Below are 15683 nucleotides of genomic sequence, written 5' to 3'. Positions count from 1 at the left end.
CACATATGTGCTCACCAAGGCTGCATTTCATTGATTAAAAATACTGTAAAAAACGGTAATGTTGTGAAATATTATTAGAATTTAAATTTGTTTTCTATTGTAAAATATTTTCTGAAATATAATTTATTCCTGTGATGCAAAGCTGGATTTTCAGCATCATAACTCCAGTCTTCAGTGTCACACGATCCTTCAGAAATCATTCTAATATGCTTAAAACATTTCTTATCATCTGCTTTTTTTTATGATGAAAGAAAGTTTATAAGAGCAGCATTTGTGAGATTATAACTGTCACTTTTGATCAATTTAATGCAACCTTGTTGAATAAAAAGTATACATTTCTTTAAGAAAAATACTTTTGAATGGAAGTGTGTATTATATATATATTAATACCATGATGTCTTAAAAAATAGTTTACCTTAATATAAAAAAACCTTTACACAGTCAAAAGTTTTGATTTTTAATGTTTTTAAATAAGTCTCTTCTGCTCACCAAGCTTGTATTTATTTGATATAAAAAATGTGAATATTTTTACTATTTAAAATGACTGTTTTCTATTTGAATACATTTTAAAATGCAATTTATTCCTGTGATTTTAAAGTTGAATTATTCCAGCCACATGATCCTTTACAAATCATTGTAATATTCTTATTTACTGCTCAAAAATACATTTTTTTGTATTAAATTGAAAACAGCTAGTTTAAATTTTTTCAGGCTTCTTTGATGCATAAAAAGTTCAGAAGAACATTATTTATCTAAAATAGAAATCTTCTGTAACATTATAAATGTCTTTATCGTCACTTCTGAACAATTTAAAACATCCTTGCTAAATAAAAGTATTAATTTCTATAATTTCTTTGCCCCCCCAAAAAAGATAATGTTACAAAAGTTTGTTACAGATAAATGTTGATCATTGGATCTTTTTTTTTCATCAAAAGTCCTGAAAAATTTGATTATTGATGATCAAATATTAATATTAATAATAATAATAATAATAAATGTTTCTTGAGTATATTAGACTTATAAATAATTAACATGAAAATGTCAAAACATAAGCCAATCAGAATGACTTCTGAAGGATCATGTGACTCTGAAGACTGGAGTAATGATGCTGAAAATTTAGCTTTGATCACAGGAATAAATTACATTTTAAAATATATTAAAATTATAAAAAACTACAACATTTCAACTACAATATCAAAATTCTACTGTTTTTGCTGTGCGTTAGATCAAATAAATGCAGATTTGGTGAGCAGAAGAGATTTCTTTAAAAAAACATTAAAAATCTTACTGTTCACAAACTTTTGACTGGTATTTTACATCATTACTTCTTTCCTGTGGAGGATTTAAAAAAAGGGAAAAGTAAGAACACCACGATGGCACTGAAAACGTGCTTTTCTCGAAATCAGCTCTAATATAGAGCACTCTTCACAGTAAAATCAAGCAAACAACAATAAACATATTAGGTTTGAATACTAAGGTTACATTTAGTCAGTCACTCAAGAACACTTTCTGAGTACGCTACTAAGAAAGCACAGATTATATTATGTAATCTGTGCTAATGACTATATTATTATTGCATAAGGTTTACATAAAAAACATTTTTTGTTTAGTTTTTTTTGTTTTAAAGTGCTTTAGTGTTACAGTGAATGGTAGGTTGTTCTATACAAAAGGAGAAGTCTAAATTAAATAAAAGTTATTTTTGGTAAATAGATACGGAATGTTAAGAACCATGCATGCACACTTGTACATTATACACAAGTAGGAGTTAAACTCTTCCCTTGTCGTTTAGAGTGTTTAGACCTTCTGTTTTCAATAAAAGAAGATCCGTGCCGTTTTCCCCAGCAGTATTCTCATGGTGGTCACAAAAACAGACAGCCATGAAAAAAAAAATGCCGCCGGCCAGATTGCTATAAAAAGCATCATTTGGAACGTCAGTTCTTCCTTAGAGCTTCGTGTTGATGTGTACTCGCTCTGATACCTCAAACTGCAATGACGGGAACGCAGAATCCCACACTTTCGCCTGCTTTACGCATCTTATCTGCATATTCACGACGGCCCTGAGCCCTCCGCTCTATCCACGTCAGCTCTGCTGCACCAGTCTGCGGTAGTGGGGCATGACTTTACTCTCCGGTAGGTAAAGTGCCATTTCTAGAGCCACCAAGATGGTGAACTCGAAAGCAATCAGCTCCCGACGGCTAATCCGAAACCTCTCTTCCAGTTTCTGGGGGCAGAGAAAAAACAGATAGATATACATTAGGTATAGATAGATAGAGGATTGGCCTGACACATACAGTCAAGCCTGAAATTATTCATACCCCTGGCAAATTCTGACTTAAAGTTACTTTTATTCAACCAGCAAGTTTTTTTTTTTTATTAGAAATGACACAGATGTCTCCCAGAAGATAATAAGAGGATGCACAAGAGGCATCATTGTGGAAAAAATTATTACTCATCTTTTATTTACATTTGAACAAAAAGTGGCATGTCCAAAATCATTCAATTAGTTTCCCTGGTCCACCGGCTGAAAAACACCCCCAAAACATTAGGTTCCCACCACCATGTTTGACAGTGGGGATGGTGTTCTTAGGGTTGAAGGCTTCTCCTTTTTTACAACAAATGAAGGCTTCATTATTGTGGCCAAACAATTACATTTTTGTTTCATCTGACCATAAAACAGAAGACCAGAAGTCTTCTTCTTTGTCCAGATGAGCATTTGCAAAGGCCAAGCAGGCTTTTGTGTGCCTTATCTGGAGAAGTGGTGTCCTCCTTGGTCTGCGTCCGTGGAACCCAGCGGTGTGCAGTGTCCATTGGACTGTCTGCCTTGAGATGTTGCCACCAGCAGAGCCCAGATTCATCAGGATGGCCTTGGTGGTGATACTTGGATTCTTTTTTACCTCTCTCACTATCCTCCTGGCCAGCACAGGTGTCACTTTTGGCTTCCGACCACGTCCTCTGAGATTTTTCACAGTGCGGAATTTCTTGTATTTTTTAATAATACTTTGCAATGTAGCCACTGGAATAGGCTTTATGCCGAACGTCACATGACCAAACCGAAAACCATGTCTCATTACTTCCGCCTTTCGAAAGCAATAAGCAATAGCTAGCTAGGTTAGCATAACGATAGCTATCGCCGTCAGTCCATTACCGTAAGCTAATAACGTGAAACTGTATTGTTAACGTTATTTTTCTCGCTGACAATCTGATATGAACAAGATAATAAATTTAACCAATTAAAAGAACAAAGGGATGAAGTGAAAACTTAAAATTGGCGTCAGTTCATTTGCCGCAATCATACTGTTACCAGAGACACTGCTGTTACCGCGCTGTCTTCGAAAGGCGGAAGTAATGAGACATGGTTTCCGGTTTGGTCATGTGACGTTCGGCATAAAGCCCATTTCATTTAGATATGGTCTTATAGCCCTTTCCTGACTTGTGAGCAGCCACAATGCGCAGCCGCAGGTCCTCAGTGAGCTCCTTTGTCTTAGCCATGACTGTCCACAAACCAACAGCAGAGAGCTTCTGTTTTTCACCTGTTGAGTTGATTAAAACAGCTGTTCCCAATGAATCAGGGTAATTAGGATGCTTTAGAACAGCTTGGACTATTTGGAATGGTATAGAACTTTGGATTTTCCCATAGACTGTGACAGTTTGCAAAGGGTGTGAACAATTTTGGACATGCCACTTTTTGTTCAAATGTAAATAAAAGCGGAGAACTTTTTTTTTCCACAATGATGCCTCTTGTACATCTTATTATCTTTTGGGAGAAGCCTGTGTCATTTCCGGTCAAAAAAACCTTGCTGGTTGAATAAAAGTAACTTTAAGTCAGAATTTGCCAGGGGTATGAATAATTTCAGGCTTGACTGTATAAATAATCAACATAAGAAAATTTCTAAACACCTAATTAGAATGATTTCTGAAAGATCACGTGAAACTGAAGACTGTAGTAATGATGTTGAAAAGTCAGCTTTGCATCACAGAAATATATTACATTTTAAAATACAAAACAGCTATTTTAAATTGTAAAAAAAATTCATGATTTCTATTTTTACTGTATTTTTCATTAAATAAATGCAGCCTTGGTGGGCAAAAGAGGCCAATCTTTCCGACTTTTAAATGGTAGTGAATTGGAAAATCTGTCTGTGAGCATCACTCACGTCAATCAGTTGCTTGACCTCTTGTTTCTTCAGGTCGCTGCTGATCTTGGCGGCGAGTAGGACGCATGCGGCCGCCACCAGCTTCCTGTTCTGCTTGTTGAGACGCCCCTGTAGGACCAGCTTCTCAAAGTATACAAACGCCATGGCTATAGTGACCGGCTGCAGGGAAGACTCCTCTCCTACTGAACGGATTTCTCTCTTCAAACTGGTGACAACAAAGGAAGAACAGAGTCATATTCGTGCACAAATGTGACCACAAAACCAGTCTTAAGGGTACTTTTTCAATTGAATGCTTAATAAATAAGCTTTCCATTGATGTATGGTTTGTTAGGAAAAGTCAATATTTGGCTGAGATATAATTATTTGAAAATCTGGAATCTGAGGGTGAAAAAAAAAAATCTAAATACTGAGAAAATCGCCTTTAAAGTTGTCCAAATGAAGTTCTCAGCAATGCATATTACTAATCAAAAATTAAGTTTTGATATATTTACAGCAGAAGAATTACTAAATATCTTCATGGAACATGATCTTTACTTAATATCCTGATGATTTTTGTACTTTAAAATGTAACTCTGCACTTCATTCAGGTCGTTTTCATAAAGGTATCTTTTGAAAAATGTTGTTTAATCTGGTTATTCCACACATAATAACAATATGACCATATTCTGATTAACATCAGAATGTTCCAGTATATGTAAACAGTTATTGAAGTAAAAAAATGTTTAAAATATTCACATACCTTCTGATTTTGCTTAGTGTGAGTTTAATGTGGGGGAATTTTTCCTTAAAGGTCTCATTCATGTCCTTCTTCAGGTCCGACGGTTTGACGTATTCTATTACTGTTGTCTGTGAAACAGCCACAGTGAGCGAAAGACTAAATACTAAGAATTTACATTCGTATGATATTCAGCAATAAAAACATTTTACAGTGTACATGTGTATAAGCAGTATTATCCAGTGGTCAGTAATGATGTCAGTTGGATAAGTTATGTTTATCCGTGTCTGTAGGTCAGACCACCCTGCTTTCAGTGCAGAGGCTTAATCACACAGATAGCCATTCATCCCTACTTATGTGTCTGATGGGTAAATTAATGTACAAAAACAAGAAACAAGACCATCCTGGGCTGCATTAAACATCCCACAACATAAACATAGATTTGTGAAAAGGTAAATGGCTTATCAGCTGTGTAATGTGGTATGACTTAAAGGGAACCCAGGGTTTTAGGACTTATATGAGTTGATAAGAAATTATGTCTCTTGCTGAAATATAAAAAAAAATCCATTGTTTTATACATATTTTGGACTATGGGTGGTGCCATCATTTTGATGACGTCAAGTGGTTGTACTCTGGCGCTACCTGTTGCTATTTTTACCCTAGCAAAACTCAGAAAAATAAAACACTGATACGATGCCACATTGTGCGGCTTTTGGTTGTAATTTTCAGTTGAAGGGCAACAAGAGAAGTGATGCAAATCTTCACTACTTTCCTAGTGATAAGAAAAGGAGAAAAGAATGGGAAGACGCCTGCATACAAATAAACCTTCCTAAAGACCCGCGTCTTTGTTCTCTCTACTTTAGCCCCGATGCCTTTAAGGTTTTAAGTAGACCACAGCTACTGAAAGAGCTTACAAATGGCAGAGACAAGAAACGCTAGATGCCATCCTGGCAGGATGTGAACATGCCGACGCTTGTCAAGACGCCGCAGCCACTGAAGGAGTTTCTCAGCACAGATTTCACTCAAAATCAGGGGGCGTTTAAACTCCCTGTGGGGGAAAATCGATGGTAAGGCATTTGGTTTAATGAGCAGGTCATAGGGCTTTTTGATTTTTTTTTTTCAGTTTGTAACGTAGCTATCCTTCAGTGTAAGCAGTCTGCAAAGTTGTTCATCAAAAAAAATGCATTATACATAAAGATATTTTTCTTAAAAGAAAGTCAACTCAGAATCGCCTTAACAAACTGGCATTAAAATAGTTCTGATAATTCGTTGTGATCCCACTATTTCCTAAAAATATGTTGATTAGACTGTCATTCCAATTACGTTAATACGTTACGTTAATAATAAAGAATATAACTTAGAGATATTTTGGTTTACAAACTGTTGTTTCATCAGTAAGTCACCTTAGCACTCTGTTAACATATCCACCATTATGGTTGTTATGCGTTTACAGTTTAGCAGCTAAATTTTAGCTGTGGGCACGATTTGCTTGCATAAGTGTTAAAATGTTTTTCCGTCATTATTTTAAGAACGGATTGTAGCATTATTTTATTGTTTTATGGAAAGGTTCTCAGGGTTGCCAGGTTTTCACAACAAAACCCATCCAATTGCTACTCAAAACTAGGCTAATAGTGTTTCAAGGGGGGTCGCGTTCCACTCAAGTGTTCCTCTCTGTACCAATCACAAATGGTTTGGCCAGCTGACCAATCAGAGCAGAGTAAGCTTATGGAAGGGAGGGGTTTACAGACATTTCAAACAAATAGTGTCGAAATAATTGACAAATGACTATATGTATAAATGTTTATTCTGAGAAAATTGCAATGTTTTCTGACCTAAGATGCATTTAAACCTGTTGTAGGGGACTCCAACACAATATTAGGACACTTAAAAAACAAACAAACATATGATCTGCTCTTTAAGCCTATGCTTATATCCATCAACACCTGTAAGCTCTTTCAGTAGCTGTGGTCATCGTATCAGTATTTTATTTTCTAAGTTGTGCGTTGATAAAAATAGCAACAGGTAGCGCCAGTAGCTCACTGAGCGCAACTATTTCACATCATCGAAATAATGGTGCCCCCCATACTGCCCTCCAAAGGCAAAGCGCAGTAACTGCACATTTGGTCAAAATTGAGTTAAGGCTTAAAATGGACTTTGTGACAACTGTTTTGTCTTGTGGCAAAGTCTCCTGGTTCAATGTTGTCCCGTTTCAGAGAAAAGTTCAGAGAAACAAGAGCGTCAACATGTTCGACTAGCTGTTGTAAAAACTTTAAAGGCATTTTTCTCAGTTTCAGCGTTCGCGTAGTTACTGCTCTTTGCCTTTGGAGGGCAGAATAGTCCAAAATATGTATAAAATGATGTGGATTTTTTAAATAACGCAAATCTTTTTTTTTAAGTAGGGTTTGCTACTACGCATTTTAGAGACATCATTTACATAATTTTTAAGTCTCTTGCATTACCCTTACATATACACTGCATGTCTCACCATGTATGAGGCGAAGATGAGCACTCTTTTGTGTTTTCCACATGGCCACCGTGGGTCACTGAGCATATTAGGATCATAGTCAGTGTCTTCAACGCCTGAAAAACACACACAAGGACACAGCTGTCAGATGAGCCAATCAAACCATAGACAACACAACTGAATGTGGTGCGTATAAGTGTGTTTTTGAGACGGTGGTAATCCATCTTCTCACACTGACTAGGCATAGCTATATGGAAGTAGTTCACCCAAAAATGAGATATCTGTCACCTATCAGGGTGAGTAAATGATGACAGAATTTTTATTTTTGGCTGAACGTCGCCTTTAAGACAACACACATAAAAACCGCAATTAGTACTCAGTACGTACAATCAGCGACACACTCGGTTGACACAAGTGTTGACACTAATGTAGGCTTGCTAAATAAGGTACAAGAATACAGAGAGCTGAGTTGATGACTCACACACTCACCAAGTATTAGAATACAGGAATAGCAGCATTAGCAATTATGACACACATACACACGCACACATCTGTGCCTGAAATACTGTGATAATAACCGTGTCTACCAAGTTGATTGAAATGTCCCTACCCACTCTGTGAATAATACAGCATTAAAACCTTTATTAAGCTCCCATCAGTTACTACACACTTTTTGTGTGTTTGTTTTCTGAGTGTGTGTGTGTATGTGTTGCATGCTTGTGTGATTTAATTTCACCATTTAGACATGAATGAAAGAGAATTTCAGCGTGTCCACAGTCCAGAATTAGTGTTAAAATGCTTTTAGGCGGTACCACACACACGCACACACTTTTAATGTCTTACAAAGTCAAAAAAGGTCACAAGAAAAGGATTCGGTTTTAGAAAAGAGTTACAGATGTTGTCAGATTTCAGTGTGGCTGAGATTTAAGTGGTTGCAGAACTGAACAGAGTAAGTATGTGTGTGTCATTGGTTTGCTATGTGTATGTGTGTGTGTGTGTGTGTGTGTGTGTATTATATATAAAACATACTGTACACATGAACAAAACATGGCTAAACCTTTTTTATAGCACACATACTGTGCCATAATCACAATAAACTTTGTGCTTTGTTACTTTTGATATGAAACAAATTTCAAACAGATTTCAAATCCTGTCAATTTTATTACAAAATTCAAACAATAAATTGTATAAATGTCTTGTGTGCTATTTAAATTGCAATTGAAACAGGAACTGAATTTAACATTTTGAACTTTTAATTTTCGGACTTGGACTTTTGGATTAACAGGATACTGTACCTTATATATATGCAAATGAATTGATATTGAATCAAAATTAGAATTAAATCAAAAGCTTGTGAACTGGAATAAAACTGAATTATGAAATCTGTGTCAATACACAGACCTAGTGGACACAGTTCACCATGACCAAAAAGAAGAATGTACATATTTATTTAAAATTCAATTGCAAAAACTTAATGTTGGGTTTAATTTATTCCCACTAAATGAAAACTTTTTTACTTTTTCAAACACATTTCTTTTGCTCACCAAGGCTGCATTTATTTGATCAAAAATACAGTAAAAACAGTAATATTATGAATTATTTTTGCAATTTTAAATACCTATTTTCTATTGTTGTTTTCTAAAGTCAGTTCAGAAATCATTCTAATGTACTTATTTGCTGCCCAAGAAACATTCCCTATTATTATTAATGTTGAAAACAGTTATACAACTTCATACTTTTGTGGAAACCCTTTGGTACCTTTAAAAATGTCTTTACTGTAACATTTTATCAATATAGAGCATCCTTGCGCAATAAAAAAAAAAAAATCCTTTTGAATAATAGTGCTTTTTATGTACATATTTTTATTATTAAAATATAAAAAAATCTAGTAACACCAAATAAGACCAAGAAAGTGTATGTAATAAGGGTTAGTCTCCATTCAAAATGAAAGAACAACAATTTCCTAAATTTAAGGTTAGTGCTTAGTCCTATTTGAAGTTATAACAGGAGTAGAAGGACAGTTTTTAAGCAAATTTCATAAATTAATTGTATTCTGAAGCACATTACAAAAAAAAAAAAATGTTATGAGATTTTTGAAAGAACTCTCACGGTATGAGAAATTTTATTTCACGGTAACAATATCTTTCACGATATAGTTTTTTATATAGGTAGTTATTCCAGAAAATGTACAAAAGGGCTTTATATAATAAATAAGCTTGAATATTTAAGAAAAGAAAAGGACTTGATCTTATTTGATTATTTTGTATTTTATTTTTAACCTTACACTTACACCTGACACAGTTTGCAAATCACTTTTTTCTGCTCGTTGTCAGATTTTGCAAAACCGAACCAAGTCCACACAACAGATGTTGCACCTCTTTTAATGACGTGAGTTGGCCTTCAGCTCGTCTGCATTTCGGGGTCTCTGTTCCCTCATCTTCCTTTTCACAATACCCCATAGATTTTCAATGGGGTTTAAGTCAGGCGAGTTTGCTGGCCAATCAAGTACAGTTATACCATGGCTAGTAAAGCAGGTACTGGTAGTTTTGACTTTGTGGGCAGGTGCCAAACCCTGCTGGAAAAGAAAATCATCATTTCCAAAAAGCTTGATTATGCATCAAGCCACTCCTGAACAAAAACAACGTCAGAAGCGTCTGTGCTGGGCTAAGGAGAAAAAGCACTGGTCTGTTGCCAAGTGGTCCCAAGTCCTGTTTTCAGATGAAAGCAAATTTTGCATTTCATTTGGAAATCAAGCTCCCAGAGTCTGGAGGAAGACCGGAGAGGCACAAAAGTCAAGCTGCTTAAAGTCCAGTGTGAAGTTTCCACAGTCAGTGATGGTTTGGGGAGCATGTCATCTGCTGGTGTGGGCCCATTGTCTTTTATCAAGTCCACAGTCAACGCAGCTGTCTACCAGGAAATTTTAGAGCACTTTATGCTTCCCGTTGCCGACAAGCTTTTTGGAGATGATGATTTTATTTTCCAGCAGGATTTGGCACCTGCCCACAAAGTCAAAGCTACCAGCACCTGCTTTACTAGCCATGGAATAACTGTACTTGATTGGCCGGAAAACTCGTCTGACTTAAACCCCATTGAAAATCTATGGGGTATTGTCAAAAGGAAGATGAGGGAACAGAGACCCCGAAATGCAGACGAGCTGAAGGCCAATATCAAAGCAACTTGGGCTCCATAACACCTCAACTGTGTCAAAGGCTGATCGCCTCCATGCCACGCCGCCTTGATGCTGGAATTAGTGCAAAAGGAGGCCCAACAAAATACTGAGGACATAATACAGTACATTAACACACTTTTCAGAAGACCAAATGTGTTTAAGATCCTTTTTTATTATTCTAATTTTTAGAATAAAAATATTTTAAATATTCTAATTTTGTGAAATACTGGATTTTTTTTGTCTTTAATCCATAATCATCAAAATTTAAACAAATAAAGCCTTGAAATATTTCACTTTGTGTGTAGTGAACTAATATAACATACAAGTTTCACTATTTGAAACAAATTATTGAAATAAATGGACTTTCCTTCGATATTCAATTTTTTTGGCACATACCTGTAATTTTGATTACTAGCTTGTGTGCGTGTGTGTGTGTGAGACATACCCAGGTCGAGGCCGACGGTACTGTTAAGGCGAGAGGGAGGATAACTGCAAGGGATGCTGTTTCTGGAATAGGGCATCGGTAGAGCGAGATCCACTGCAGGCTTGTGGCGGTCCAGAGCGTTAGTGGGGTACAGGAACTGAGCGTACGACACCGTCTGCACAACAAATAAGATCATAATAAGCCGCCTATCAGCCTGAGACATCTTGACAGCCACTTTCACCTTCTGGCCATATCAAATAAAGAGATATAAAGCCGTCATTCCTGAGCAGGTCGAGTGGTACGCTGAGCACAATGCCCTGTGACATTCTCTGACTGACTGATTGACAGGTGCAGCGATAGAATGACAAGCTCTTACCCTGCCGTACATGTCAAGCTCCACCCCCTCCAGCCCGGGAATCATCTCTAGGGTGGTGGATATTCCTCCAGATGAGTGTCTCCGCCGCTGAGCATCTAGACGAGGGTCACTGACAAAAAGACAGATTGACAGATGCTTGTTTTCATTTATTAAATCCAAATTTAAAGGTCCCATATTGTCAAAATCGAAATTTCCTGGCTTTTTTCATGATAACTGAGGTCTAGGGGCTATGTAACTACCATATGAGTTTCAAAACAGTCAATCCACAGTAAACTGCACACAGCCTGCTTAAAGTAGCTGATCATTTTCACGAGCCACTGTGACTTCCGTAACGATGTGACGTCCGATCGACTCAGTCACCGCCTTCAGTCACCACCCCGAGCACCAATCACGTCCCACCCTCCTTTTGTCAAACCCAGACAACATAGTGTCCATAACATTGCTAAGCAACAACAACACGAAAACAAGTCGAGAAAACCCTGTTCAGTCGATAGATGTCGAAACTACATCATTGCACAGGCTTCAGAACAACGTGAATATAAGAGACCAGTGGCACGTCAACTTCAGCCTCTTTCACACAGCGATTCCGGTAAATACACGGATAATGTGTCCCATGATTTGTTCCGGAGTTGTTTGATTTGGTTCATTCACAGTTGTTTTCTGGAATCTGTGTGTGCTTTACACACAACCCATAAAGACATGTGACGTTTGGATGTGAGATGTAATGCAACGCGTATGTTTCACTAAACTGAAGCTAACCTGAACAAACTGTGCTTCAGCGCTGATAGTGAGGAGCTGGCTCTGACCGATCGCCGCTTCATTCCACTTTGCACGTATTTTTTCGTCGTGAAGAGTTGCATGATAACGTGCATCATCACTACAACACTGCCTTTATGGTTCTGGCTTTTGTTCACACAGCGCTCGTTCCCGTAATTTTCCAGAATCAGCGCGCATTGTGAAAGGGGCTTTACTAAAGCAACAGTTATGTAGCTTACTGCATTCGGTGTTTGAAAAAGAAAAAACATTAATGATCATTCTGAAATATCCTGTTGAGTATCAGCAGGCTAGGGTCTCTCTATGGCTCTGGGTTCGGCTAAAGCATACATGACCGTAGTTAACTGTGGTTGGCCTGGCTGTGCGTCACTCCGAAAACAACAGGCCAATCAGAAGAGAGGCTCATGAATATTAATTAGATGGGCCAAAATCGACCTGTTTTTGACAGAGCTCCAAAAAAAGGAGCTGTAAAAATATATTGAGATGGATTTTGGCACTTATACCGCAAATATATATTCTTAAGGACATCAACAACTAAAATAAACCTCCAGAAATGTGTACAATATGGGACCTTTAAAAACAGGGATGCCCAAACGTATTTGTCAACCGATCCCATATGACTGAAAATAGTACTTGAAGTTTCCTATTTAAAAAAATTTCTTTGGAGAAAACAGCCCAAAAACTGTCCAATCAAATGATCTCTGACATACACTAAAATCTGTTGGCTATTTAAAAATAAAAGCTCTTGAGATACGCCTAGCAGTATTTCCCATCCTAAAACAAGGCGAAAAGTCATGTTAGCTCATTAAATTTAATGTTGCTTGGTTGAAAGAGCAGCAGAAAGATCTTTACTGACTTGAAAACATGGAGCCTAAGAAAAGTTCAAAGACACACAAGTCTAACTCACCTAACACAGACAGCTTCAAATTCAACCTGATGTCCCAATCACTTGCTTTTCCTTCTAGACAGAAGCAGTTGAGTGTGTTGTGTACAGTGCTGCTCTTTAAGCACTGACTGAATGCACACACACACACACACACACACACACACACAGTATATATATATATTCACTCCCTCTTGCATCCCTTATCTACAGTCTTAGACCTCTTGCATAACATGGCTGTTTAATTTCTTCTCTCTTTCAAAAAATGTGAGCTAAAAGACAGTTTCCCATGGTCCGACTCCTTATTTCAGCATTTTATGGAACCATAATGTAGACGGTGGGAAAGGACAGGAGTTTGTTGGTTGTGTCATGCCAGGCCAAGCTCAGGGATGTGGGAAAAATTCCTTCCTGCCCCATTTGCCCTGAATCTCACCCCAGAGGAGAGCAGAGGAACTAAACTGCCCGTATATTCAACTCAACATATCTCTGTGTGTTTATCTGTCTATTTGTGATTTAGGAAAACATGCAAAGACAAGTCATGGAGGTGACGGCTAATAATGGGAATGTCTATTCTAATTCTGATTCCAATTTTTCGACTGAACAATTCTCCAACCTTAATGATTCCATTGATTCTCCTACTATATTAGTATAGTTCTGTATAGTATTATTTGAACCCAGTTACTCCTATGCGAATAACTGTTGCTAATTATAGAAGTATACTAATATACTAAGGAAAGACTTGCTGTCAAATCGATTAATCGCATCCAAAATAAAAGTTTCTTAAGGCGAGACAGTGCAGGTAAATAGGGTAAAAAAAAAACAAAAAAAACTAATAGTTTATTTTTGATTGATTTTATTGATTACACTGATGAACATTTTTTGTATTACAAGTTGTCTGAGATGCTAGGTTTTAATATGCAAATGAGGCATTATAATGAATAATGAAATAATAATAATGAAATATGCGCTAATTTGCATACATTCTAGTACAATAATCTAAACACTGGATGAAGTCATTTTTAAAAATCTTGTTTAATTTTTCTGACATATTAAAGTCAAGTGTTTTTACAGAGGGAATTTTGAGTATCTTATTTTGTCACTTCATAATTCAGAAAATACTTAGAACAGGCAGAAAATATATATCGTTTTCTATATATCTATATATATATACACATTAAAGTTTGGTGTGTGTAAGTGCTACTGAAGTGGAGATTTATGGCTCAGTGTAGGAGAAAAAACTAATTTTGAGAAAACGACCTTTAAAGATATGTATTGTAACTGAAGTCTATTGACACAAATAGATAAAGTGCTAAAAAAGAAACACTTAAAGCTGTCTTTTGGATGTTTTCTTTCCACTAGTTAAAAAAACACTTTATGAAAGACAAAAAAAGTCCAAAATCAGGTCCATAAAAAACATGAAAAAAAGTGTTTTTGCCTGCAGTGTCTCCCTTTAATATATATACAGTACAGACCAAAAGTTTGGACACACCTTCTCATTCAAATGGATGAGAAGGTGTGTACAAACTTTTGGTCTGTACTGTACAAATATATATATCAGTAATTAAACTGATTTAAGTCTTGCCATAAACAGTTGTCAGTTTATTGAAGTTGGTGAAAGTAATACTGAACGTCAAGTCTTCTTGGCTGATTCATTAAATAAACAGTTTGAATCAAACTACACGCAAGGGGCAGACTAGCTAAAGGCCACACCAGAAACCACTCCGGTGACCAGTCAACTCGTGAGAAGACATCAGAAATAATTTGGACAGCTAATTTGCGAGATAAATTCAATGCCTTGTTTATACTTTCGTGTTGAGTGAACTGAGCGTGACTGAGTGAATCCACCCACCTTCTCACCACACTATACTGTATAACCAAATCTGACCTTTGATTTAAATAAGCAGATTTACATGTTTGTTTCATGCGTACCTGATGTGAAAGCTCTCTCCATACGGCAGCACAGAGAAGGCGGCACACAAAGACCTCTTGGCGCAGATAAGCACGATCCTGCAGTGGTAAGCACAAACTAGTTAACATAACACAATCTTTCTTTACACATACACACACATATATACACACAGGCCAACTCAACACTTCATAAAACAAGTGATTAATCTCTCAGTACATTCAGATCAAGAACAAACACAACACCTGTGACACCAGAGGGGTCAAATAGGGCAGCTCTCAAAATACCCTACTGCCTCATCAACACACACACGCACACGCATACAGAGCTAAAACACCTGCACTATCACCCCCAGTGTACACTTCTCTCTCATTTCTTCATACAAACACACAGGAAGTGGGGTGATGTCTGTGTCAGCTATGGTTATGTGGTAAAATGGCAGTTAACATGAAACTGAGGGTCTGCCGCAGCAGCCTAGAGGTTTTTTCTGATGCTTTCTTTGTCGAAGGTCACATGTCAGGGGAGAAATGGCTCCAGAAATAACAGTGAGTGAATATGAGTCAGAGCAATTAATTGAATCATTTTCTAGGGATTTCTGGGATGGATTTCCATTTATAGCTCAGGTATCAATTTTGGAATTAGATTTCAACAGGCATAATTTTCCAATCACAAATTAAAGTCTCAAAAAAAAAAAAAAAAAAACAAAAAAAAAAAAAACAATGGCCCAATGGAGGATTCAGATTTTCAGAGTGTTTAACAAATTGTTCACAGGTTTTATTGAAGAATGTTAACTATATTGAACACAAAAATAGGATATG

At 36.8% G+C, this 15683-nt stretch overlaps 1 protein-coding gene across 1 annotated transcript in view; it reads right to left on the bottom strand.

Annotated features, from left to right (window-relative positions):
- Nucleotides 1-925: 925 nt before the first annotated feature.
- cables2b (Cdk5 and Abl enzyme substrate 2b) overlaps nucleotides 926-15683 on the bottom strand; it is a 35430-nt gene continuing 20672 nt past the window's right edge. Inside the window, exons 3-9 of the mRNA XM_073823372.1 lie at nucleotides 14889-14966; nucleotides 11303-11411; nucleotides 10948-11101; nucleotides 7355-7449; nucleotides 4894-5000; nucleotides 4155-4359; nucleotides 926-2221 (exon numbers count right to left, since the gene is read on the bottom strand). Of these exons, the coding sequence (XP_073679473.1) occupies nucleotides 2081-2221; nucleotides 4155-4359; nucleotides 4894-5000; nucleotides 7355-7449; nucleotides 10948-11101; nucleotides 11303-11411; nucleotides 14889-14966 (889 nt within the window). The 3' untranslated portion in view covers nucleotides 926-2080. The remainder of the gene's footprint in view (nucleotides 2222-4154; nucleotides 4360-4893; nucleotides 5001-7354; nucleotides 7450-10947; nucleotides 11102-11302; nucleotides 11412-14888; nucleotides 14967-15683) is intronic.

The sequence above is a fragment of the Garra rufa genome, chromosome 18 (genome assembly GCF_049309525.1).
Source record: "Garra rufa chromosome 18, GarRuf1.0, whole genome shotgun sequence".
Lineage (NCBI taxonomy): Eukaryota > Metazoa > Chordata > Actinopteri > Cypriniformes > Cyprinidae > Garra > Garra rufa.
The sequence above is the reverse complement of the archived record's forward strand: the minus strand, read 5'-3'. Positions and strand labels throughout refer to the sequence as shown.